At 47.4% G+C, this 23,970-nt stretch overlaps 1 protein-coding gene across 1 annotated transcript in view; it reads left to right on the forward strand.

Annotated features, from left to right (window-relative positions):
• IGF1R (insulin like growth factor 1 receptor) overlaps window positions 1-23,970 on the forward strand; it is a 300,467-nt gene that overhangs the window by 231,874 nt on the left and 44,623 nt on the right. The window contains exons 4-10 of the mRNA XM_082736451.1: window positions 2,993-3,141; window positions 5,703-5,847; window positions 15,230-15,444; window positions 17,675-17,801; window positions 19,307-19,545; window positions 22,395-22,562; window positions 22,800-23,004. Coding sequence (XP_082592577.1) covers window positions 2,993-3,141; window positions 5,703-5,847; window positions 15,230-15,444; window positions 17,675-17,801; window positions 19,307-19,545; window positions 22,395-22,562; window positions 22,800-23,004 — 1,248 coding nt within the window. The remainder of the gene's footprint in view (window positions 1-2,992; window positions 3,142-5,702; window positions 5,848-15,229; window positions 15,445-17,674; window positions 17,802-19,306; window positions 19,546-22,394; window positions 22,563-22,799; window positions 23,005-23,970) is intronic.

The raw sequence follows: 23,970 nt of genomic DNA on the forward strand, positions 1-23,970 counted from the left end.
TAGACACAGAGCAACTTTCCATCTGTTGTCTTGTCTTTACTGTTATAATAGTAAAAATTATTCCGAATACTTTGTAAAAGCGAAGTGTCCAAGGACTCCCAGAGGACTGTAAAGTTTGCAAATACCACCCAGAATAAGTCTGCCGCATTTTACTCACAGTTTATTGGTAGCCTTAGAACTTACGAGGGCTTTCCCAGTACCCTGGGCCATGACTGGAACCCAGACGAGGCTCAGCCACGGCTCCTCCTGGGGGCGGGCGCAGAGATGGGTCAGCTAGTGCATGAATGGGGGTTGGTACTGTCTTTGTCCTGGGGATACACTGTCCTGTGATGTAGTGGGGGCCAGCAAGAGGGGACTGCTGTGCATTTCAGCAGTGTTTCTCCCATGGCGGTGCATTTTCAAAGACCTGAGCTGTTTTTTTCCCTACCCATTCTTATAGTCTGTTCAAAGCTACAGATCTATCTCTTCTGTTTTAAAACAAAACACCCTGAAGAACGAATAAATACCCCTCTCAACCTTTAAGACCTATTTGACACTGAGTTTAAAATATTTATTTATTTATTTATTTATTTTTAAAGATTTCATTTATTTATTTGACAGACAGAGATCACAAGGAGGCAGAGAAGCGGGCAGAGAGAGAGAGGAGGAAGCAGGCTCCCTGCTCATCAGAGAGCCCGATGCGGGGCTCGATCCCAGGATCCTGGGATCATGACCTGAGCGGAAGGCAGAGGCTTTAACCCACTGAGCCACCCAGGCGCCCCTAAAATATTTATTAATACCGTTTGTACCCTCCCTGTATCCAAATGGATTCAAGGAAGCTTGCTCTATAAACACGTAATCAGAGCACTTCCTTAGAAAAACATTTTTAAAGGGCTAGATGATTCCTAAACATTTTAGCAAAGGTGTTTGGTTCAGAAATTGCTGTTTGAATAAAACATCGGGGAAAGCTAAACATACACTTGACATTACGACCCAGAAGTCACACTCGTGGACACTCCTCCCAGAGAAATGAAAATGTATGTCCACGTAACAACACGTCCACAAGTGTGTACGGCGGCTCCGTGCATAATAGCCAAAGACAAAAGATAACTCAGGTGTTCTACCATAGAGAAATGGTTAGACAGACTATGGTACATCCACGCCGTGGACTATTAATCAGCCAGAAATAAAGAGCAAACTGTTGAAATACACAACGACTGGGGACAGATCTCAAGGACATTATGCTGTGGGGGGGGGGGGAGGTGATCTCAAAAGGTCCTGTATTGTAGAACTCCATTTATATCACAGGCCCAAAATGACAACATTGCTGGGATGAAGGATAGATTAATAGTCAGGAGGCTGGAGTTAGGGATGTGAGGATAGGAGGTAGCTCTGTGGGAGATCTTCCTGAAGTACTTCTGAATCTTGACGGGGTAAAGATCACAAAAGGGATATAAGGTGACACGGAATTATGCATTCATTGTACCAGTGTTCATTTCCTGGTTTTGATCTTCCATGTATAGTAGTATAAGATGTTACCATCTGACATGCAGGGGGAAAGTATGCTTTGTAACTTTTTGTGAGTCTGTGTTTCAGGATAGAAAGTTTTTTTTTTGTTTTTTTGTTTTTTTGTTTTTTTTAAAGAAGGAGGGTGGAGGCATTACATGGTGTATAGATAAATTAGAATAAAAGACCAAAAAAAAAAAAAAAACCAACAAAAAAAGTGGAGACAGGAAGCTGTTACCCATAGTGGAAATAAGAAGGTTGCGTATGATGTTCTAGAAAAGAGAAATCTCCCCTTCTGTGCTTGGCCCAGTTCCTTGGGAAACCTTGCCTAGCATTCTCCCCCTACGAAGTAGGAAAAGAGCAGGGAAGTTTTGTTTACCTGTAAGTTTGTAAACAAAACAAATCCCTGCATCTCTGCCTTAGATAGGCAGTAAGGTTTCATTAAAACAAAACAACACAAAAGCGTTCATGTAAGCCAACACTCACACTGTTTCCTTCAACGTTTTTTATTTATCTTCTCAAAGTTTAAAAGATCATTTAAGAACAATAATGACAATACACCTGGCTCTCCAATACGCCGTCCTATTTATTTACATGCACACACACACACACACACACACACACCCAATAAGGTGGTAGCCTTTGGTTTGGAAATCAACCTAGCTTTGATCTTATGTCTGTAGTCCAGCGGCCAGAGTAGCGTTGTGTCCACAATTTCGTAAATGAATGGTAGATAAGCAGGAGAATGCCGATCTTGCTCCCTGATCCCTGACTCCTGGCCGTCCTGCAGCATGTGTGGGATCGCACTGGAAACGGGAGTTTATTACAGAGTAACAGAAGTTCTTGCTTTCAGCGCACATGCCGCGAAAACAACATTCCGATCAATTTACGAGTTTCTGCAAAAACACTGTCAAGAAATAATTTCAGTTGTACATTAGCAAGAAAATTAGGGCTGTGTGTTCTTCCCCACGCATTTTGGAATTCCTTGCTAGGTTTTGCTGGGATGCCTTGACTGCGAGAGTGAAACGCAGAGACATCACGGTCCCTTTCCCGGTCCTTGTCCAGTCTCCCAGCTTCTCCCCCAGGGTGTGCCGGGCAAGGTGGCATTAGAGAGCGGCCCCGTTTTTCCTTGGGAGCCACCACTGTGTCCTTTCTTCAAGGCTGTTTCTCCCACATGGAACCAGCTGGCTCCCCAGCCGACAGCCTCTGATACACACATGCCTCAAGGATGCATCACATATTTTGTCTGGAAACAAGAGGCACGCTTTTCCTCTGTAGACACTTTCTTCTTTTGGTTGCAGTTTGAATGGCTGATCCTGGCTGGGTGGCTTTGGGATGAGATACGGTGTGCCCACTTGAGCCCTTCCCAACATTTGTCTTTGGTAATGTGTACCGCACAAATAACTTAGAATAAAAGAGTGTCTTCGTGATTTTTTTTTTTTTTCCCTTAACTCAAGAAGCTTGACTCAGTTTTCTGTGGTTTTGGTTGATTTTTTATCTTCACCAGCATGTACTGCATACCTTGTGAAGGTCCTTGCCCCAAGGTCTGCGAGGAAGAAAAGAAAACAAAGACCATTGATTCGGTTACCTCTGCTCAGATGCTCCAAGGATGCACCATCTTTAAGGGAAATTTGCTCATTAATATCCGCCGAGGCAGTAAGTATCCCGTTCCCCCCGAAAGAGGTGGCCGGACCGCTTGGTTTTCTTTTGTTGACTTGCTGTTCCATCCCCTCCGTGACTCACACCTGAAACCTGGGCCTGGAAAAAACAGCATGGGGCATAAGCCTCGTGCTCACTGTGTCTTTTTTCGAGTTTCCCTCAAGGATTAAAAAAAGAAAAAACCAGATTGAAAGGCAGTCTATTTTGCAGCTCTTGGCTGGGCATTTGTTCACGCCCAGGATCATGGCTCATCTTTCCGTGAGGCCCATCTCATGCAGGAGATGCACATCCCAGCACACACCAGCCCCAGAAGAGGCTGGGGATCAAAAGTGTTATTCAGCTGGAGCCAGAGCCACACGGCTTCAAGCCCAAAGAGGTCTGGTTACCTGGGAGGTGTTGAGGAGGCTGTGCAAAGGGAAGAAGTTAATGATACCCCTTTAAAATTTTATTAAGTCCAAAGAGTGGTTAATCTCCAAATTTACTTTGGAGAGCAAAAATAAAATAAAATTAAAATAAAATACTAGGGTGTGTCATCCCGTATTTAAAGCTTCGATCCTCACCCCTGTAGGATCACCGTCATTTGTAGGCGACGGCGTTCCTGGTGATTGCATGTGTGCAAAAACATTACTTGTGGACTTATTCCGTGATCTTTTCACTTCTGATCTTTAACTGACAATGGCTTCCTAGATTTAAATTCTCCACCACTGGGACCACTCAGTCAAGGTATCTATGATAGTTTCATAATCTAGAATAAAAATCATAAGAAGACCTTGAGGTTGAAAGGATTTTTTCCCCCCCTAAATCCTTTTGTGGATAGATTTTTGCAGGTTGATTCGAGTGGGGTGGGAAATGGCTGATTGATTTATTCTGTGGATTTACTTCTCCTTAATACTGTTTGTTCGGTGAGCAAACTGAGCTCTTACGGCTTAGAGATGGCAGAAACACGTTTGCGCTCAGTCCTTTTGGATCATTTGGTTCTCCTCATTTTCCTGAACCCTTTTCACCGCTCCACCACAGAAATAACTTTGCTTCGACGTGGCTAGAATTCTCTTACCCTCATGGTGCTTCTAAAGTTTTGTTCCTGGGGCACCTGGGTGGCTCAGTGGGTTAAACGTCCCGACTCGATCTCAGCTCATGTCTTGATCTCAAGGTCATGAGTTTGAGCCTAGTGTTAGGCTGTGGGGCCAAATAAATAAATAAATAAATAAATAATGAGGTTTTACTTCCTTTTGTTCTTACTAGATTTCTTAATTTTTGCAAAGATGCCCTCATTCCTAGAACATACCCTTTAAGCACCTAAACCTTTTTTTTCTTTTAAATTTTCATATTCTGAAGGTAAGAATTAAATCCATGAAGGGGTGGAATTAAGAAAGAATAAGCACAGATTCATGCATGGTGATGAAATGTGTCTTCCGGTGTATGTCCAATGGAAGAAATCACCTGGATACAGAGGAATAAAACATCTCACTGGAAAGGGCATCCCCAGCCTCGACACAAGACAGGCATCCATCCTACCCTGCATTTAAAGTTCGGGGTCTTTTTCTTGAAATATCCACCACAGGCAACTTCTAGTGTTTGTAACTTGAATTTCTCCTAGAAAACCATTAAACTCTATAGTAAGCATAGACCCCAGCCCTCCAAGACAAGATCTATAATAATAATAACCCCCCAAGATCGTTATTATTTTATTTTTATCAATTCAAAGCAAAGTAGAACCTCTCATTAAGCCTTCAACAAATCATGTGCAATAAAATCCCATTAGTTGGACCATACCCAACTGATTATAGTATCTATTGTAATTTTGGCATAAGTTGAACCAAAGTTGATGCCCCCCCCCTTTTTTTAAACTATGAGGAAAAGACAGGCTAAATAGGATGATGGAAAATACAGTGTGTATAGATTACATTGTTTTCACACACATAGTAGTAGCAACTATTTCTCAAACTGTCCTCTCATTATGAGAATCAGATGTGTGCATTATAGAAAACTCAGAAGCCCAGAAACGAATTTTGAAAAATCACCAGCAGATAACCTGGTGTGTTAATATTTTGGTGTGTTTTCTCCCAGTCTTAGTAAGACGGACTCTTTAAATATAGATCCCTGTATCTTAGGAACTGGAAATGCAGCAAAGGCAGTTCCTAATGAGACTGAGAAAATGTTGTTTATTCAGTCATGCCCTTGTACTGTGGAGGCAGTGCTGTCTGTTGACAGAGTGTATTAAAAGACGTTCCCTAGATTTGTCAGCCTTAGCTAATTGGCAGTCTGGTATTTATGATTTTACATTCGGTTAATCAGCCTGGGAGCTACAGTACCCGGCCTTCTAGAAAGTATCCTTCCCCTGCCTCAGAGGGGGGCCCTGTACCAGGAGAGGTCGTTGAAAGTCAAGGCCAGGGAGGTACATTTTTGACAAGAATGGCGGGCCCTGTTCCAGCAACCTGAGTCTCTCAGAGGCACCAAGACCCGCCACGGAATCATTCTCCTGATGTGTTGGCGAGAAACCGAGTGGGTCATCCTCACATGACGTGAACGCTCACTAATACGGCCCCCTCCTCTCACAGATAACATTGCCTCAGAACTGGAGAACTTCATGGGGCTCATTGAGGTGGTGACAGGCTACGTGAAGATCCGCCATTCTCACGCCTTGGTCTCCTTGTCCTTCCTAAAAAACCTTCGCCAGATCTTAGGAGAGGAGCAGCTTGAGGGGTAAGTGTGCCAGATTTCATGGGCTGACGTGCTCCTATTACAAACTAAGTCGCATGCTTTCAAAACTCCACGTTACTAAGGTGAGGACTCTTTCTTATTACAAACATGAAAGGAGGAAGCCAAGGGAAGGCCACTGCCCCTGCGTGATGGCCCGCCCCGTTGGGCAGAGTCCCGTGCAGCCAAGATTCTCCATCCTTGGGATATTGCTGCTCTGGAAAATGGCATGGTGACCTGTCAGTCAAGGGCTGTGTATCTGATGTGACTGTGGAAAGAGCAGAAAGGGGTGCTTTGGGGGACCCTCTGTGCCAAGAACAACAGGAATGGGTCTCAGATGCTTAGCCCTCTGTGAAATCATCATTGATATGGCTCTTATCCCCAGAATGCTATACTATATAAAATCATTCCATCTTTTAAAATACAGAAGTGCCTGGGTGACTTAGTCAGTTGAGCATCTGACTCTTAATTTCAGCTCAGGTTGTGATCTCAGGGTCATAGGATCAAGCCCCACATCAGGCTCCTCACTGAACACGGGTTCTGCTTGTCCCTCTCCCTCTGCTCCTCCCCATCCCCCTTCTCTCTCAAATAAGTAAATAAATAAAATCTTTTAAAAAGAAAGAAAAGAGAAGAAAATACAGTTGGCCCTTGAACAACATGTTTTGAATTGTGCGGGTCTACTTAGGCACAGTTTGGTTTGGTTTGGTTTGGATAAATACAGTATAGGACTGTAAATGTATTTTCCTTATTTTTTTTTAAATAATATTTTCTCCAGCTGACTTCATTGTAAGAATGCGGTATATCATGCATATAACATACAAAATACACGTTAGTCAGCTGTTACGTAAGACTTCTGGTCAGCAGTAGACTCTTAGTAGTTAAGTCTGGAGGATGTCAACAATGCTGTGTCAGTTGGCGATTGTGCAGAGTGTCCCCACCCAAACCCCCACGTTATGGGGTAAACTGCATATTGGCATGGAAGAGATTTGGAGGACTATGGATAGTTCATTTTGTTATAAAAGAAATCCTAATGGAGAAAACTGTTTAATTGATGAGCCTGTCGGATTTGCACACTGGTAGAATTATTGCCTTCTGGAGAGATGAACTTCACGATAGGGGTTTTAAACTAACCAGAGGCTTTTCAGTACAGGATAGATAAGAGCTGGTGCTTGTTGCTATAGTTTCTGTCCAGCAGTTGTCCTCTGGGTACCTCGCGTATATACCTTTCTCTTCATGCTCCCTTTAAATACAGCTCTTGCCTGGCTTTCAGCTTTCAAATAAAAGCAGACATCCATTAATGAGCGAATTCCTTCCAAAGAGAATTTGGGGAAATAATTTAGGAAAGAAACAGGTGGGAAGGTCATGGGAAAGGTTGTCCTTGCTGATTTATCTTCCCCGACTGGGTAAAGTTACCCCATAAGGGTTTCTTTACAGGGTCCCTACTTTTCTCAGACTAACTCTTGTTGGTCGGTCTCAAATCCTTAAAATTTCATCCTCTGATACAGCTAAAGAGCGAGGGCAGCTCTTCATTCCGTCCTTGAAAAGCACACTGTCCTCCCCACTGGGAACACTGATTCTCTAGGAAGAAAATTTTTTTCTCCTTGCAAATCTGGGGAGGCTGCCACCATGCCCAGTCCCCGAGAATCGCAAGTCACTTAACACGGATGGCATGCTGAGGCTTTGCATTTTGAGATGCTGGTTCTCATTTGTTGTATTAAATTTTAAAGAGGATATTAGCATGGTTTTTTTCCCCTCTCTCTAGGTAGGTTTGTTTCTGGAATCCCTCCTGTTGGAAAATACTTTGGAGGGGGGCAGGTCAGGATCTGCAACTTTTCCTGCTACTTGACGATACTCTTTTTCTTTTTCTAGGCTGAACAAGTGATAGACATAGAGGGGAAAACTGGAAGGAGAATGTAAATTTTTTTTTTAAGATTTTATTTATTTATTTGAGAGAAATAGAGGGGAAGGCAGGAGCAGAGGGGGAGGGAGAGAATCTCCAGCAAACTCCGCATTGAGCCCAGAGCCCATGTCAGGGCTCGATCTCGCAACCCTGAGATCATGACCTGAGCTGAAACCAAGAATCCCATGCTTCGACTGAGCCACGCAGGCACCCCAAGAATTTAATTTTTATGAAGAATTATTACATGATGGGATTACCTCTTAGCCATGGGTTAACTGAAGGTATTACGCCCTTATATGGAGCTGAGAACTAAGACTGGACTTTTATTTGCACGGATATTTAAGGTACATTTCTCATCATCTGAAGCTTGAATAAAACTGGATGTCCCAATTGGGAACACTTTAAGGATGCTTGCCATTGCTCAGGTGTTTGGAACTTCTCCAAGCTCAAGTACACTCCAGGCCCCTGCCCTGCCATGAACATGTTAGATGACCAGGGAGGGCAAATGGGCCTTAGGTTTTCATAGCCTGCTGCTGATCAGGGCCCTGCAGCTCTGAGGATACTGTCCTGCCAGCCTATCCCTCCCACATGCTCTATGTTTAGCTGGGCTGCTGAAGAATCTTGCTTGTCTGGATGGGAGTTGGGTTCTCTCACCTCCCTTCCTTACCCAGGATTCAAAGAGGTAAAGGCCATTCTCACTTGTGACGAACACCCCCACAGTTCTTTGGATCGGAGGTGACCAGTAGCAACAACTCCATTCTTTGTTGTGCATCCTCAGACTCAGGAAAGACACTAAGTCCCAGCCCTTGACCAGCTCTCCTCACTCCTGCAAGGAGGGAAAAGTCAGAGAGAAGCAGAGAAGAAAGGAATAAGATAGATTCAGGCCAACAACAATGCAAAGCAGAACTTGCAGGGAGCTCCGAAGGAAAGAAAAGGAATGTGCCATGGGCATGAAGAGAGGCAGAGAATCTGATTAAGAAGATCCAAGAGGGGGCTCCTGGGTGGCTCAGTGGGTTAAGCATCTGCCTTCGGCTCAGGTCATGATCTCAGGGTCCTGGGATTGAGCCCCGAATCGGGCTCTCTGCTCAGTGGGGAGCCTGCTTCCTCCTCTCTCTCTCTCTCTCTGCCTGCCTCTCTGCCTACTTGTGATTTCTCCCTCTCTCTCTCTGTCAAATAAATAAAATCTTAAAAAAACAAAACAAACAAACAAACAAAAAAAAAAACCCCACAGGCTTTCAAGAAGAGGTAGCATTTGAGATGGGCCTTGAAGGGTTTCCAGAAGCACTCAGAAAGCGTAGGGTGAAGAAGGCAGTTCAGGATAGGGCAATAAGAGCAAAAGCAGCGAGTTGGGGCATCCTGGGACCTGTTTGGCAAATAATGCTGGAGAGGTAAGTGGTATTAGAATTACGTAAGGTGTTATGCACCCGGGTGTGGAGGTTATAATTTAGGTAGGCAGTGGAATGCAGTCAAGGCTTTGAGCTGCAGGAGTGTTAGCAAAGCCACCTGGACATTTCATTATTGTGCGTCTTTGGTTTAAACCAAGATAACTTTTATCCCAGTGGTTCCCAGACTCTGAAGTTAGAACCATCTTGGGTGGGGCCAGGTTAAAAAAAAAAAAAAAAAAAAGTCCCAATAACCCAAAATGCACTCCCAGTTCAGTCAGAATGTCTGGGGGCAGGATCCAGGCATCACTGATTTTTCTTAAAAATCCAAAGTAGTTTCACTGTGTAGCCAAGATTAAATAACTCTGCTGTGTCCCATTATTTCTTCTTCTTGTATGTGAATCCCCAAAGCTCTTTCCTTTTTTTCCTAGATATTTAATTGTCACACTATTGCCTTTAAATACTGTCTTTCTTATCTTCTACAGGCAATGAAAACGTAAGTAAGTGTCTCCATTTGGTTCAGTAGGATGGAAGTCTTAGAACATTTTGTTTGATGGGGAATTCAAAGTGCTGGGTTCCTTGGCATCTGACCACCTTGGCTTTTCAAACGGGAACTGGGACCTGCCTCCAAGTCCCCTGGGCAGCCCAGACCCCTGAGTGACGTCCAGAGCATGACATTCAAGCACTAGAGCTAGAGTAGAGCTCTAGTCTATATCCAGAGCAAGCCGACTTTGTAATCGAATTTCCAGGGTGGTGAAAGAGGTAGGCAGAATCACGTTCCAACGTTCCGGTGGCTGGAGAATGGGCCCCAGACGGCATCAGGCGGTCATCAGTTTGTCCATAAGAACTAAGACATCCAAGGGTGCCTGGGTGGCTCAGTGGGTTAAAGCCTCTGCCTTCGGCTCAGGTCACAATCCCAGGGTCCTGGGATCGAGCCCCGCATCGGGCTCTCTGCTCAGCAGGGAACCTGCTTCCTCCTCTCTCTCTGCCTGGCTCTCTGCCTACTTGTGAACTCTGTCTGTCAAATAAATAAATAAAATCTTAAAAAAAAAAAAAGAACTAAGACATCTGGGTTCCCTAGAGGATGTCACTCAGTCTGTGTAATGTAATGTGTTTCTAGACATTAAGAAAATCCAGGTTTTTCTGCTGTTTAGGGAGGAAGTGGATTTTGTAATACACATGTATAAGATTTCTAGAAAATGACTTATTTTTAAGTCCTCGAATAGAAAACTGGATATTTCTGTTATCTGGACAGTTCCTTGAGGTGAACAACCTTGAAGTGAACCCTTCTTAGGGCATTAGATAAAGAAAGAGGTAAAATTTCGGATTCTTTGGTACCACCAAGGATCATTGCCCCAAAAGCCTAAAAGCAGATAGAGGTAATAGGGTTCTAAGACTTGAAATTCTTGGGTATATTTGGGCATCTCTACACTTATGACCGCAGCCCTTGGCTTTGCAACACTTGGTGTTTCATTCTACCTTCCTGCAACTCTAAGATTATGTTGCAACAGAGCTGCGTGTTAATACTTCCCTGGGACTTTTAAAAAGAGTCAACCATGTGACTCAGCATTTCCAGGCTCTACCCAATATCTTCCCAAGAGAAATGAAAACATGCCCACGCAAGACTTGAATGTGAATGTTCATAACAATATTATTCACCCGAGCCCCCTCCTGCTCCCCCCACCAAAAAAACCCACAGGAAACAATCCAGATATCCATCAACAGATGAATGGATCAACAGAATGTAGTACAATGGAATAGTACTGCGACAATGATGTAACAGCACAGGTGAACCTCAGAATCATTAAGCTAAATGGAAAAAAGCCAATGCAAAAGGCTGCACATAGTATGATTCCATTAGTTTCTAGCAAAAGCAGGACTACGGAGACAGAAAGCAGATTGGCGAGGGCTGGGGGCAGGAGTAGAGCCTGACCACCATGGGCAGCGAGGGAACCTTGACATTGTGGAATGTTCAGAAACTGCATAGTGGTGCTGATGGGACAGCTGGATGTATTTACTAAAGCTCATGGCTCTGTATCCTTAGGGTGGGTACAATTTTTACTAGGTAAATTATACTTCAGTTAAGCTATTTGGAAAACCCTCAAAGAGGAAACATTTTCTGAGTTTCTCTTTGGTACCCGGTGCCACTTGAATATAAATCCCCAGCCTCGCCGAACCCCCAAGGCTGGTGTAAATATTGGATTTGAAGGAGATTGGACGTGGTGTGAGCATCTGCAAAAAAACCAAATCCTGGATCTGTTGCAGATTGCTAGGATGCTGGAGAGAGCCCTGTGTGCTGGCTTCTGATGCCCCCTAGAGACAGCCGGAAAGAGTCCATGCTTTCTCCTCTGAGAAGCGAAAGGGAGTCATCAGTTGTGTTATTTGCAGATCTTTTTTTGTTGTTGTTTTTTCCGGTTTGTCAGTAAGGACTGAAGGGGAGTGAGGTGAGGGGGTTGGGATATCCCTTCCTAACCCCGTCTTCTGGACTCCTAGCCTTCCACTACCACTGCTCCTGGGCTGGGAGAAGCCAAATAAATATGTTGACTAGCGTTGTTGCTTTAGTAAGTGGTGGAGATGTCACCCGGACCCTGATCTTTGGATTTGCAAAAACGATGCTCCAAACCCCCGCCCCGGGGTCATCTTCTGTGCACCGTGCCAGTCTCCAGAACTTTCGCTTTTCTCTGCTTCCACATCCTTCCTGCCCTTCATCAGAGCAGATGGGGAGGTGGGTGGTGGTTGATAAATCAGAGGTAAGACAACCCCAAGCCTGGAGCCATGTACACCTCTGCATATAGTGTACAACAGGCATCCAGAAGATCGACACAGATAACATACAGATATCCTCACGGAAATGACTGATCGCTTTCAACCTACCTCAGTCGGTCTACATCCCATCAGACGCCCCCCCACCCCACCCCAAGCACAGAAACAAACATCTTTGGCCGCACTAAGAAGGCTGCGAGTCAGAATACCAAGATCTGTAAAACCCAGGCATCTGTGTAAGCTACAGAAAAAATAAACAAGTTCATTTTTTAAAAATATTTTCTGAATGTAAAGGCAGGAAGTTTAGGAACAATTAGGAAATCACATTTACTGAGCAACTGACTTATATAGTCATTTCCTTTAGGAGACAATGAGAAGGGGTGTGTGTGTGTCTGTGTGTGTGTGTGTGTGTGTGTGTGTGTGTGTGTAAAATGTTCAGACAGGTCTCTGCCTTTTGCCATCTCTTAACTGTCACCTGATCATGGAAGGGGAATTTGGGAGGAGCGAGGCCCCAACCTGGGGTTGGAAAATCAAGAGCAGCATTGACAGGCAGCCCATGAATGGCTTGGTTATCATTCTGATGAGAGTTTTATTTTTTTTTTTCTGTCGCTCACAAAGGCTCCATAACGCCTGGGTTTTATTGATACTGGTATCCTGGCTCCAGGCCTTCTCTGCGTTGTAAAAAAAAATGTTTGTGTTTACTGTAAAAAGATAATATTCCTTTTCAAAGTGATTAATCACACACACAGAATTTCAGTGGGCCCGCCATTCATTTGTCAAACTCCTGATTTATAATTCATGCTTTCTCCCATGGGAAGAAGCATGTTTTGTTCAGGAGGTATTTTCAGCGCGGTTTCTGTTCCCTGCCGGCGAGATCCGTCTACTAAAAAGAAGCCTCGTTCTGTGTTGAGAGACAGAGGTTTGACCAGGTTAATGCCTTTGCTTCCGGCCTAGAGGTTTCTGCACTGACAAGGAGGTTTCGTCTCCTGGGAGCCAGCTGAGGATACTGGGAGCAGCCAGACCTTGGTCCTGGCACTACAGAGTGTCTTTGAGAGCTGGACGTATCCGTGGACAAGAATGGGCCTACCTAGGAGGCCTCTGGTTTCTACCCGCAAACCCCACCTTCGGTCGTCTGATGACCCAGTCACCCAGCATCAGCGACAGCCTGGCACCGGGGGAGCAAGGAGATGTGGGTGGCGACTGTTCCCTAGGGATGGCAGGTCTCACCTTGCCATGTCCCAGCGTTTCCCACCTGCATACCTGGGCTTGTGTTGCATATCCCAAGTAGATGGATGTGCACAGTGTCTGAGGCTCCTTTTCCAGTGGATGTATGTGTCAGGGAGTGAGCTCTTCCAGAGAGGAAAGTATCTGTCAATTCAAGTTTTTGCCACCTGCTTTGGTGACCTTGAATGTGTCCAGCCAGGGTGGGTCAGTGAGAAGGCTCATGTGGTTTCAGAGGTGCTGCCCTTGGACTCCCTCTGCCCACTGAACCATGTGCAGGCAGGGCTCCCACTCTCACCCCCTGCACATCTGTGCACGGGGCCCAGTGCCTCTGGAGGGCCTGGGCTCGGGCTGATGGGATAGCGTCCCCCTCAGCTCTCTGACTCCTCTCGGGCATTAGGGTTTTAGACTCGTAAGACAAACAGGGAGCTCAGGTGCTCATAACCCTTGTTGTTCTGTGAGTGTGTGTTCATGCCCCTGTCCCTCCAAGGAAACCGGCTGGAGGGCTACAGAGAGCACTAAGAGCCTATGGCTACGTGGATCATTAATGACCTTTGCAATCCTGGACCCTCGTCTCTGAACTCCCTGGGGAGTTCCCAGGCAGGTGTCACAAGTCTGCTAGGCCTTATTAGAACCATAACTTCTGCTTTCTTCTTAATGAGACTCAGGCTGGGGTTGACCGAGCGGGTAGAGGTGCTGGTGTGATATGTGCAAGGAAACCCATCAGGCCCCCATGGACACAGCCTCTGGGACAGAAGGGTGCTCTGGACTTCTGTCCCAGCTCTCCTGGCTTTGGAAAGCGGGCCATCCTCTCTTCTCTGCAGCTTGTGTGTTGGATCGTTCAGTGGATGTTAACAGTAGCTCAGAGTGCTCCACCCATTCCTAGACTCCATTCTGCATGAAGTCCTTGAGTGAGCTCCGGAAAGCCTGAGGCTGGGGACCAGGAGGGGGACAGGAAGGATTCAAGGTCCGTGGGGAGTAGACCTTTTATCACGGAGGACTTGGATGGGCAGGATCGTCCTGCCTACCTAGAGAAAGAGGTATACAGCCTGGATCCTTCCCGGACCCTGCAGCTGTAGCCGTCTATGCGCCCACCCCCGGAGGATGGATTTCTCTCTGGGCAGCCGGAGATCGCTGTTGCAGATTCTGGCTATCCTTCTGTTTTCCTTCAGTCGACAGGTGGAGCTTCTGCTTCTGCTTCTGGGTCCTCCCCGCCTAGGGACAGGACCGTATCTCACTTGGTCAGCTTATTGCTGACCCACAGCCCCTTGTTGGTGCCCACCACCTGTTAGCCCAGTGCCCCTCCAAGTGCGATCCCAGTACCAGTCGTGCTAGCATCACGTGAGTGCAGGTTGGCAATGCAGATTCCTGGCCCAGCCAGCCCTACTAATGAGAAACTCTGGGAAGGGGGCCCAGCCATCCAAAAACAAGCCTTGTGCACACTAACCTGGCAGTGTTGGTCACTGAGTCACTGCTGCCTGGATTGGGGGGGGTGAGGGGGCACAAGGGCACTGCCCAAAGGGGGCTCTCTTCCCCCACCTTTTCTAAGGACTGTGGTTGAAGCTTTTTAGGATGGGGTGAATCTGGAGGAGGGAGCTGGCCCAGCGCTGGTCCACCACCGGGTCTGTATCCCTGCCCCGGTCTGTCTCCTAGCCCACCATAGGCCGCGGATGGCACAGATGGGATTTACCCCCAAGGATAACAGCAGACTCTCCAGCAAATATGTAAGCCGTTCCGGTTGAGTAGCCGAGCATATCTGTTCTCCCATGGACTGATTTCAAGTTCGTTATACATACTCTGCTCTGAGAGAAATACCCAAAGGCATTTCTCCGGAATGATTCCAGTAATATCCTCTGGTGTGAGAGGCATTATTTGTTGGTAATAGAGGTCCTAAAATTAATTAGTGTCTTATCGATTTCAATATGCTGTCCTTGAGTCATGCTGTTGCTATTGTTAACAGTAACTGTCCACTCTCACACACTATTAATAACTAAATCTCTTTTTGGCAAAGGCAGCGTGTTCCAGAGCCCCGTGCCGAGGAGGACCAGCGGGGGGTGGCCGGCGGGCAGGAGGGGGCACTGGGAAAGGACCAGAGCATTCACGGGGATTTCTGTGCTTCCAGGAACTACTCCTTCTATGTCCTCGACAACCAGAACTTGCAGCAGCTGTGGGACTGGGACCATCGCAACCTGACCATCAAAGCTGGGAAGATGTACTTTGCTTTCAATCCCAAATTGTGCGTGTCCGAGATTTACCGCATGGAGGAGGTGACGGGGACAAAAGGACGCCAGAGCAAAGGGGACATAAACACCAGGAACAACGGAGAACGAGCCTCTTGTGAGTGGCCCCAGCAGCGGTGATAAAGTCAGCCCCTCTGCTGATCTGCAGCGATGGCCTGCTCCCTGGGTGGCTTCCCTGCTTGCCTCACTTGGGGCAGGGGGCGGGGGGAGGACACAGGGCCTCCTGAGCCAGCACTTTGCTCCGCTGTATGTGTAGTGAGGCTGATTCATGATAGATTCTTATTTGTCAGTGTCCCTTAGCTTCTCTAGGAGTGTGCTGAACATTTAGAAATGGGCTCCTGCTCAAAGGGAGTATTTTACGGAAGTGCCTTACATGGACCCCTGGGTGGCTCTGTCGGTATAGCGGCTGCCCCTGGTTCAGGTCATGATCCCAGGGTCCTGGGATCAAATCCCGAATTGGGCTCCCTGCTCAATGGGGAGCCTGCTTCTTCTTCTGCCTCTGCCCCTTCCCCTGCTCATGCTCTCTATCTCCCTCTCTGACAAAATAAATAAATAAATAAAATCTTTAAAAAAAAAAAAAGAAGAAGTGCTTACAGAATGTAGGGTTAAATGTCTTTTAATGCATAGATCATTTTTCCAGGAGGAGCTAGTCCTCTCCATTGCTGGGGAGCACAGTCGGCTCAGTCTTCCCCAGTGCAGAGGAAACCTCAGGGCAGAGGGAACTGAGCTCCAAGCCCAGCACGGGCCACGGGTTCCCTGTCTCTCCCTTCGCCTCCTCCCCACTCCCACCCCAACACAAAGAGGCTAGAGAGAGCCCACCTCGCTGAATGGATGCTGCTTTTTAAATTGAGAACCGCATAATTATAACCTTGCCGTGGTTATATATACGTTCAGCTCTTGTATCTGAGATCTAACAGCACGTCTCTCCTCTAACCCTGTTTATCAAGCCGCTTTTTAAAATGTTGTGGTTCTGTTCGGCTGGAGAGGGTTATAAAAGTAAATTGTCTCTCTCCACCATCAGCTTTTAATAAGGGGAGGGTACTAGGAAAAAAAATAAGAGTGATTTACATGATCAGAGGCAATTTGCTCACATGTACACACACACACACACACACACACACACACACACACACACGGGAGGGGAGGCGTTGTGAAACCATTAGCATTTGACTGATTCGTTTTGCTGGTGTCTGGATTTACCTGGTAGACACCCAGATTGCTCTGGAGGAAGAGGGAAGAGGCCTGCCATGAAGCTGCCTGGTGTGTTGGCAGCTGGCACCTTCTCCCTCACCCGCCCGCGGCAGCCCCTACTGGTCCCCCTGTTAGGACCAGGGCAGGGCCAATGTGAGCGTTTCCCAAGCATTTTCTCGGCCCAGTCAGCCAGTCTGATCTGTAGGCCTGTGAATACAGTAGCCGTTACTTTCCTTTGAAAACAAAATCATGTTTTCTCCTTAAATAACACGAGCAGGAGCTACAGCTTAGTTCTAACCTCAGACCAGCATGTTTTGCCCCACTGACTTCTTCCTTTTAACCGCCGTTAGCCTCTGCTTCACCCACTGAGTGCGCTTCGGGATTCAGGCAAATAGAGGCGGACAAGGACAGTCGGTCAGGGAGCTTCTGGTCTCCCTGAGGAGAAGCAGTCAGCAACTCTGCCCTGGTTCTTGAGGGTCATTTGAATCTGGACGGAAGAACAAGTCGGGGCTCAGGGCAAGATCCTCGCTGTAGCTCTCCAGCGACTTCCCCTGACGCACGGGCAGCTTGGCCAATGACATTGTTCCTGTCAGTGTGTCAGCCCCAGACGGAGGCCTTCCAGGGTGTCCGTATCCTTCCAGGTCGATGCCAAGTTTAGACACAGAAAAGTCCCCCCCCACTATGGCACACCTCGATCATTGGTGTGACTTTGCCAGTTGCACAGAACAAGGGGGAATCACAGAACCCCTGGATGGGTGCCAGCATATCACAGAAGATCAAGGTTTATCCTCACCTTCCTTGGTCCCCCCAGGAGCCAGGGGCCTTAGGGGTCCACTGAAAGACCAGGTGACTTGCTCAATCAAGCAGTTCCTCCTTGTCAGGTTAGGAATCACAGATTCATGTCCAAATGCGACCAGTTGTGCTGAAACAAAGGCGCGAGCTTTGTTGCATCTCTGTGTGGTAAAATGTCTGGGTTCTCCATAGAAAGGAGAGCCACTGAGAAGTCCAAGAAAGGGCTTGGCCTGTACAGCCAGCTTTGGAGAAGGGGGAGACAGGGCAGGGCAGGTGACTTGTTCCACTGGTGGAGGAAAAGGGTGTTGATCTCTGTCACTCACAGATGTACCTTTGTTCCCCAGGTGAAAGCGACGTCCTGCACTTCACCTCTACGACCACGTGGAAGAACCGCATCATCATAACGTGGCACCGTTACCGTCCCCCTGACTACAGGGACCTCATCAGCTTCACTGTCTACTACAAGGAAGCGTGAGTTTCTGCGCTCTGTGGGGAACTGTGGGCGTGGCTGTGGGCGGGGAAAGCGGAGCTTCATCCTCAGGGTCCCTCTCAGCTGTCACAGGATATCCATCACCATGGTGATGACCACACCATCACTGTGTTAGCCTGAGGCCTCCTGTTTTTCAGTGGGTAATTCAGAGGGGTTTGAATAAAAGAATTGCAAAGAGAAAAGCTTGTGTTTTAGAGAATTAGGTTAAGTCCCAACGTTCATGAAGTGGGATAGAGGATGTGTCCACTGACCCATACTCCAGGAGCACCCCGTGGGATGCTCAGCTCCCCTGGAGGGGACCCCCCAGACAGATATATCATGTTATTCCATGAGCCCTTCCCAAGACCTGGTCCTCTGCTCTAGGTCATGAACTAGGGAAGGAAAATGGAGAGAGACTGGCCTCTGTGTTCTGAACATTTCATGATTTACCCCAAAATCTACTGGGGGCTTTTCTCATGCCTTCTGGTGATATTCACCTGCCTCGGCAGCTGTGACTTGTTCCTCCAGACGGCAGCTCTTTTGGTCTCCCTCTTCCTTCCTTTGCCTCCTTATCCAGGTGGTACCACCAGCCTCCTTAGGTTAGTCACCCTCTTTATCCAGCTCTCACTGTGATACCATAGGTCTCCTTCCCTAGTGACTGGCTTCCTCAGCACTGGAACCAGAGCCGCCGAAGACAGTATCTGATCCCCTTTCCCCTGGGGTCATAGCTGTGAAAAAAGCAGGTCTCCGGATTATTAGGTGTTCAGTGTGTTTATGGATGGGGGTCATTCATGGTCTTCCGTCATGAGGATGGGGAGGGGTAGGTTAACCTCTGTTTCAGAAGCCAGGGCGCAGGGGCTGTCCAGACCTTTCATCTGATAGCTGGAGAACCCCTCCCCACCCAAGCATGTGTGCAAAGTACTCTCTTCTCTTTGATAGTTCCCCCAGTGCTCTGGCAGTGTCGGCTGGTAACCTCACCAAGGAGCTGGTGCTAGTTTCCGAGACAATCCAGAAACTAAATATTTGAATATTATCAGATACTAAACAATCACAATTGTTTGTAAGCAAATGAGATTTTGGAATCTCTATTTTAGAAACTCTTTTTTCTGTAGCAAAAGTCCTTTTCCCCCCAAAGTTTTATTCTTCATCGGTAGCTGATATTTGCATGAAATGATTATGCTTGTTTTTTCTTAATGGTGAAAAATGCCATGATTGGAAGAGAGAAAATGAGCCTTTTCCTGCATGCTTAAGGAGCAGTGTTTTCCATCCCAGTAAAATCAGAATTTACTCTTCCTGGGGCAGGGTACACCATTCTATGGTGCGTTTGTAAATGTGGAACCTGGTGTCCATTTTATTTTATTCTTCGAAACAAATCCAATGGACTTCCTGTTTTATTTAGAATTCCTGTTATAGAAAGTGTGACATGCTAGGCCCCTGGGGAAGATTTCAGTGAGCTTTGATGTCAGAGACCTAAACCTTCCTCTGGTTTGATCTACTGTCTTCCTAGACCTTTTAAAAACGTCACGGAGTATGACGGGCAGGATGCCTGTGGCTCCAACAGCTGGAACATGGTAGATGTGGACCTCCCTCCCAACAAGGATGTCGAGCCTGGCATTTTACTGCAAGGACTAAAGCCCTGGACACAGTACGCGGTGTATGTCAAGGCGGTGACCCTCACCATGGTGGAGAATGACCACATCCGTGGGGCCAAGAGTGAAATCTTGTACATTCGCACCAATGCTTCAGGTAGCCACAGCACCCATCCCGTATTTTTCATGAGCTCACCGTGCTTACTACAAGATGTCTCAATCCTAGACGAGTCTGTGTCTTGTATGTGTTTCTTATCAATATCTAGTGCTCTATCATATTGTTTTTTTCCCAGTCCCAATACCCTAAGCTCTTCCGGGACATCTTTCTGGCCCATGTTCCATCATCTGCCTGCTCTGTGCCAGTGAGCCCAGGTCCTCCTACCGGGCTGGGGTGGTTTGTTTGGAGGACCCAGCCAGGATTCAACCCACTGTTTTATTTTCATAGTTGAACCACCAGGAACTGAACACATGCTGATTTGGTGTTCCAGTTACCTCACGCGGCTCGTGGGTTTTCCATCTACATTCTGTAGAGGCAAGGGTTCCAAGGAGGTAGACGGAATTTGGAAAGCGTCAGACAGAATATACTGTGGACATTCCAGAAATTCGCTGGTGAAAATGTTCCTCCTTCTGTCTCTGTCTTCATTTTCTAAACCACCTCATTTTTCTCAACTCCAGAATCTGGAACTAATGAAAGCAAACGTTTGTGTCTATTAGCCAAGTATATGAAAACCAGCTTAGAGGTAGGAAAATGGACATCATTTCTAAATGCAATGATAAATATCCTTGGACGGTGGCTGTTTTATAAAACACCCATAAGGTAGCACGAAATAAATTTAAATAGCAGAGAGGGTGAGGAAGAAGTGTTGATGGGGACAACCCTTGGCTCACACGTGCCTCATTCCCCCTCCCTCCTCCCCTGCCCCATCTGAAGGATCCCATAAGTGGTCACAATCATGTCACGGGCCCTGAAGTGTTTATAGAAATAAATCTGGCACAGATTTCTGATTCTGGGTGTGGGATGCTGTAACAGAGGCTCAAAGGCAACAAAACAAGTTATTCTTCTAGGTTTGGAAGTAATTTATTGTACCCAGCTCAGGAAAAACAACATTTTTTCTTATTATGACAAGTTCTCTTTTTTTTTTTTTTTTTTAAATCCATTCACTTACTTTAGAGAGTGAGTGAGTAGGGGGAGGGACAGAGAGAGAGGAGAGAGAAGATCCTCAAGCAGACACCCCACCAAACACAGAACCCAATGTGGGGTTCAGTCCCAGGACCCCAAGACCATGACCCGAGCTGAAATCAAGAGTCAGCCACCCAACCGACTAAGCCACCCATAACGCCCCTTATTAAATGACAAAGTCTTAAGAAACCCTGATTTCCTTTCCCCAAAGATGGGAAACTAAGCACCAGAGGAACTGGGCCGGTTCCCTACATCTTGACCCCTGTCCTTACAAGTGGTAGAGACAGAGGAAGACTTGGTCCTCTGCCTCTGCTTTTTTTTTGTGACACTTACAGTTGAAACATCTGGGGTGTGCTGTTTATTCTTGAAATACTTGACTTTGGAAACCTGAAAGTAGTCGAGCATCCAGTGGTTATGTTTTTCCTGAAAAAGCTGGCATTAGTCACAGCTTTTCCCTAAAGCACCACTCCGTATAGGTGTTCAGAACCTTGCCTATGATATTATGGGCCTTAAAGTACCCTTAAGCTCCTCGCCCCTTTGAAATTTTAAAAAGTGGCTTGGATGACCATGTTGTTTAAGTGATAGACAATAAAGAGGTCTCTTGCACTTTGGAAAACCCCCGAAAATCAGTGTTTTCTTGGGAACCCAAGGAAAATAAGATTTCAGCGGTCCTGGGATGTGTTTGCCCTTTATACATAAGGCAGCTCTGGGTTTCGGTTTTTTTTTTTTTTTTTAAAGATTTTATTTATTTATTTGATAGAGAGAGATCACAAGTAGGCAGAGAGGCAGGCAGAGAGAGAGAGAGGAGGAAGCAGGCTCCCTGCTGAGCAGAGAGCCCGATATGGGACTCGATCCCAGGACCCTGAGATCATGACCTGAGCTGAAGGCAGCGGCTTAACCCACTGAGCCACCCAGGCACCCTGGGTTTCGGTTTGAGAGGCAGTAGCAAATAAAGCTTGACCAGATTATTATGCTTTGCCTGTAAATGAATATTCTTTGGCTGGTAACAGAGGCCATTGCCTGCAGTCGGGGCTCTCTGTGTGTTTGGGTTTTGGACTGCTTTCCCTTGTCCTATCTCATTTATCCCACGGAAGTGAGGTTATTGAGCCGAGAGACTCTGGGGCGCCTGGGTGGCTCAGTGGGTTAAAGCCTCTGCCTTCGGCTTAGGGTCCTGGGATCAAGGCCCGAGTCGGGCTCTCTGCTTAGCAGGGAGCCTGCTTCCCTTCCTCTCTCTCTGCCTGCCTCTCTGCCTACTTGTGATCTGTGTATGTCAAATGAATAAATTAAAAAAAACAAAAAAACAAAAAACGAGAGACTCACAGATCCTCGTCTTCCATGCCTCTTACATACCCCTTGCATACACGCGTGTGTGCACACACACTGTCCCCCTTTCTCACTTTCATTTTGGCATCTTGCCACTTTTATCAGAGCTCCAGAACCTCAAATGAAACCCAAATCAGTCCTTTCCACCACTTGCTAGAACTGCTGGAGTCCAGCAATTTGGAGACTGGTGGTTGGACTGGTGTTGGAATTAGCTGTAAGTTTTTAAGTCACCCACCTGTAACCCGTAACTTTCTCCACGGGCCTCTCCGTCCTGTTTCCACAGAGGTGATCTGAAAGTAGCTAATACAAAGAGAAATGCAGGCACTTAATGCGATTTCAAAAGAAGGTTCCCTTCATAGTTTGTGTGTCTGCATTCACCACCGTTTCCGTGTCCGGGTCAAATCCGTGGCTTCTTGTAGGCTTATAGTGATTCAGTGATCCAGTGGCCGCCTGGATTCAGGGTGTGTTCCATTTTCTGAAATGGCCTGTGTTCCCCTTTCCAGTTCCTTCCATTCCCCTGGACGTTCTCTCCGCATCCAACTCCTCTTCCCAGCTCATCGTGAAGTGGAACCCGCCGTCCCTGCCCAACGGCAACCTCAGTTACTACATTGTGAGGTGGCAACGGCAGCCACAGGACAGCTACCTTTACCGGCACAATTACTGCTCCAAAGGTAAGGTGGGGGTTGCCCGTGGCGGGGAGGGTGTGGACCTGGAACCAAACTCCCGCCGTCTGGAGTATCCGTGCTCCAACGTACCACGTAGCCCCTGACAGTTCCAGCCCATCCTCGGAGACCGACCACATTCTCCATTAAGCGTGCCGACGGCTGTCCCCTTCTGCCCACTGGCCCACTGGCCCACCCAGCTTAGCCTTCATGTCTGCTCTTGTCGGGCTTCTCTTTCCCGAGCAGACAAAATCCCCATCAGGAAGTACGCCGACGGCACCATCGACATCGAGGAGGTGACGGAGAATCCCAAGACTGAGGTGTGCGGCGGAGAGAAGGGGCCTTGCTGCGCCTGCCCCAAAACGGAGGCCGAGAAGCAGGCCGAGAAGGAGGAGGCCGAGTACCGCAAAGTCTTTGAGAACTTCCTGCACAACTCCATCTTTGTGCCCAGGTACCTGGTGTCGTTTGAAAATGTCTGCGGGCTAACGCTCCTCAGGCAGGCTCTGTGGCGCGCTCCCCACACAGGGGTTCTGTGAGGTCAGCAGCCTCGGGGCAGAACCCTGTAGCCATCGAGGGGGAACAACAGAACAACAAGAACAGTCCATCAGCTTGGGTGAGTGGGTGCCTGGGGCAGGCAGAAAGCACTGAAGGAAAGGGAGACCAGGGGATTGTGCCACTGGGGGCCACGGGCACGTCAGTGCCACTGCCTCAGCCACAAGGCATCCCGTGGATGGCAGGTGGGTTCTCAGCTGCGGGGACAGGAAGTGAAACTCAGAGAGGCCCCCACCCATGGAGACCAGCAAACGGACCATGGAGACCCGCAAGGGCCCTTCTGGCACATCCCACTTCTCCGTGCGGCCTCTCAAAGCCCGGCAGAGGAGAAGCGAAGCAAGAGGGAGAAAACCAGAGTGAGTTTTGAAAGTGGCCCAACTCCCAGACACAACCAGATGCCACAGACATCTGCGACAAGCAGGTTTGCGAAGCAGCAGAGAGGACAGCCTTTCGAGGCAATGCAGCCCCTGTCCCCAGGAATCTCTGCTGCCCTGCTTCAGTCCCCTGGTCTGCCAAGTGGGGACAAAAATGGAGGGAGGTAGAGGTGCAAAGCTGCACTTGTCACAGCAGCCAAAGTTGGTAACAACCCATGTGCCCAGGAGCGGATGAATAGATAAGCAAAATACAGTCTAGGCTCGCGATGGCATATTATCCAGCCATAAAAAGGAATGCGATTCTGATGAAGGGCACCGCTAGTATTGACCTTGAAACATTACACTAAGTGAAAGAAGCCAGATGTGAAAGGAACAGATATGGTAGAATTCCTTACCTGCAAAGCCTCACCAGAGGCAAATTCATGGTGACAGAAAGTGCATTCAGGTTTCCAGGGGGCTCCGGGGGAGAGGGGGATGGGGAGTTGGGCGTT

This window comes from Mustela nivalis (assembly GCF_964662115.1).
Source record: "Mustela nivalis genome assembly, chromosome: 6".
Classification (NCBI taxonomy): Eukaryota; Metazoa; Chordata; class Mammalia; order Carnivora; family Mustelidae; genus Mustela; species Mustela nivalis.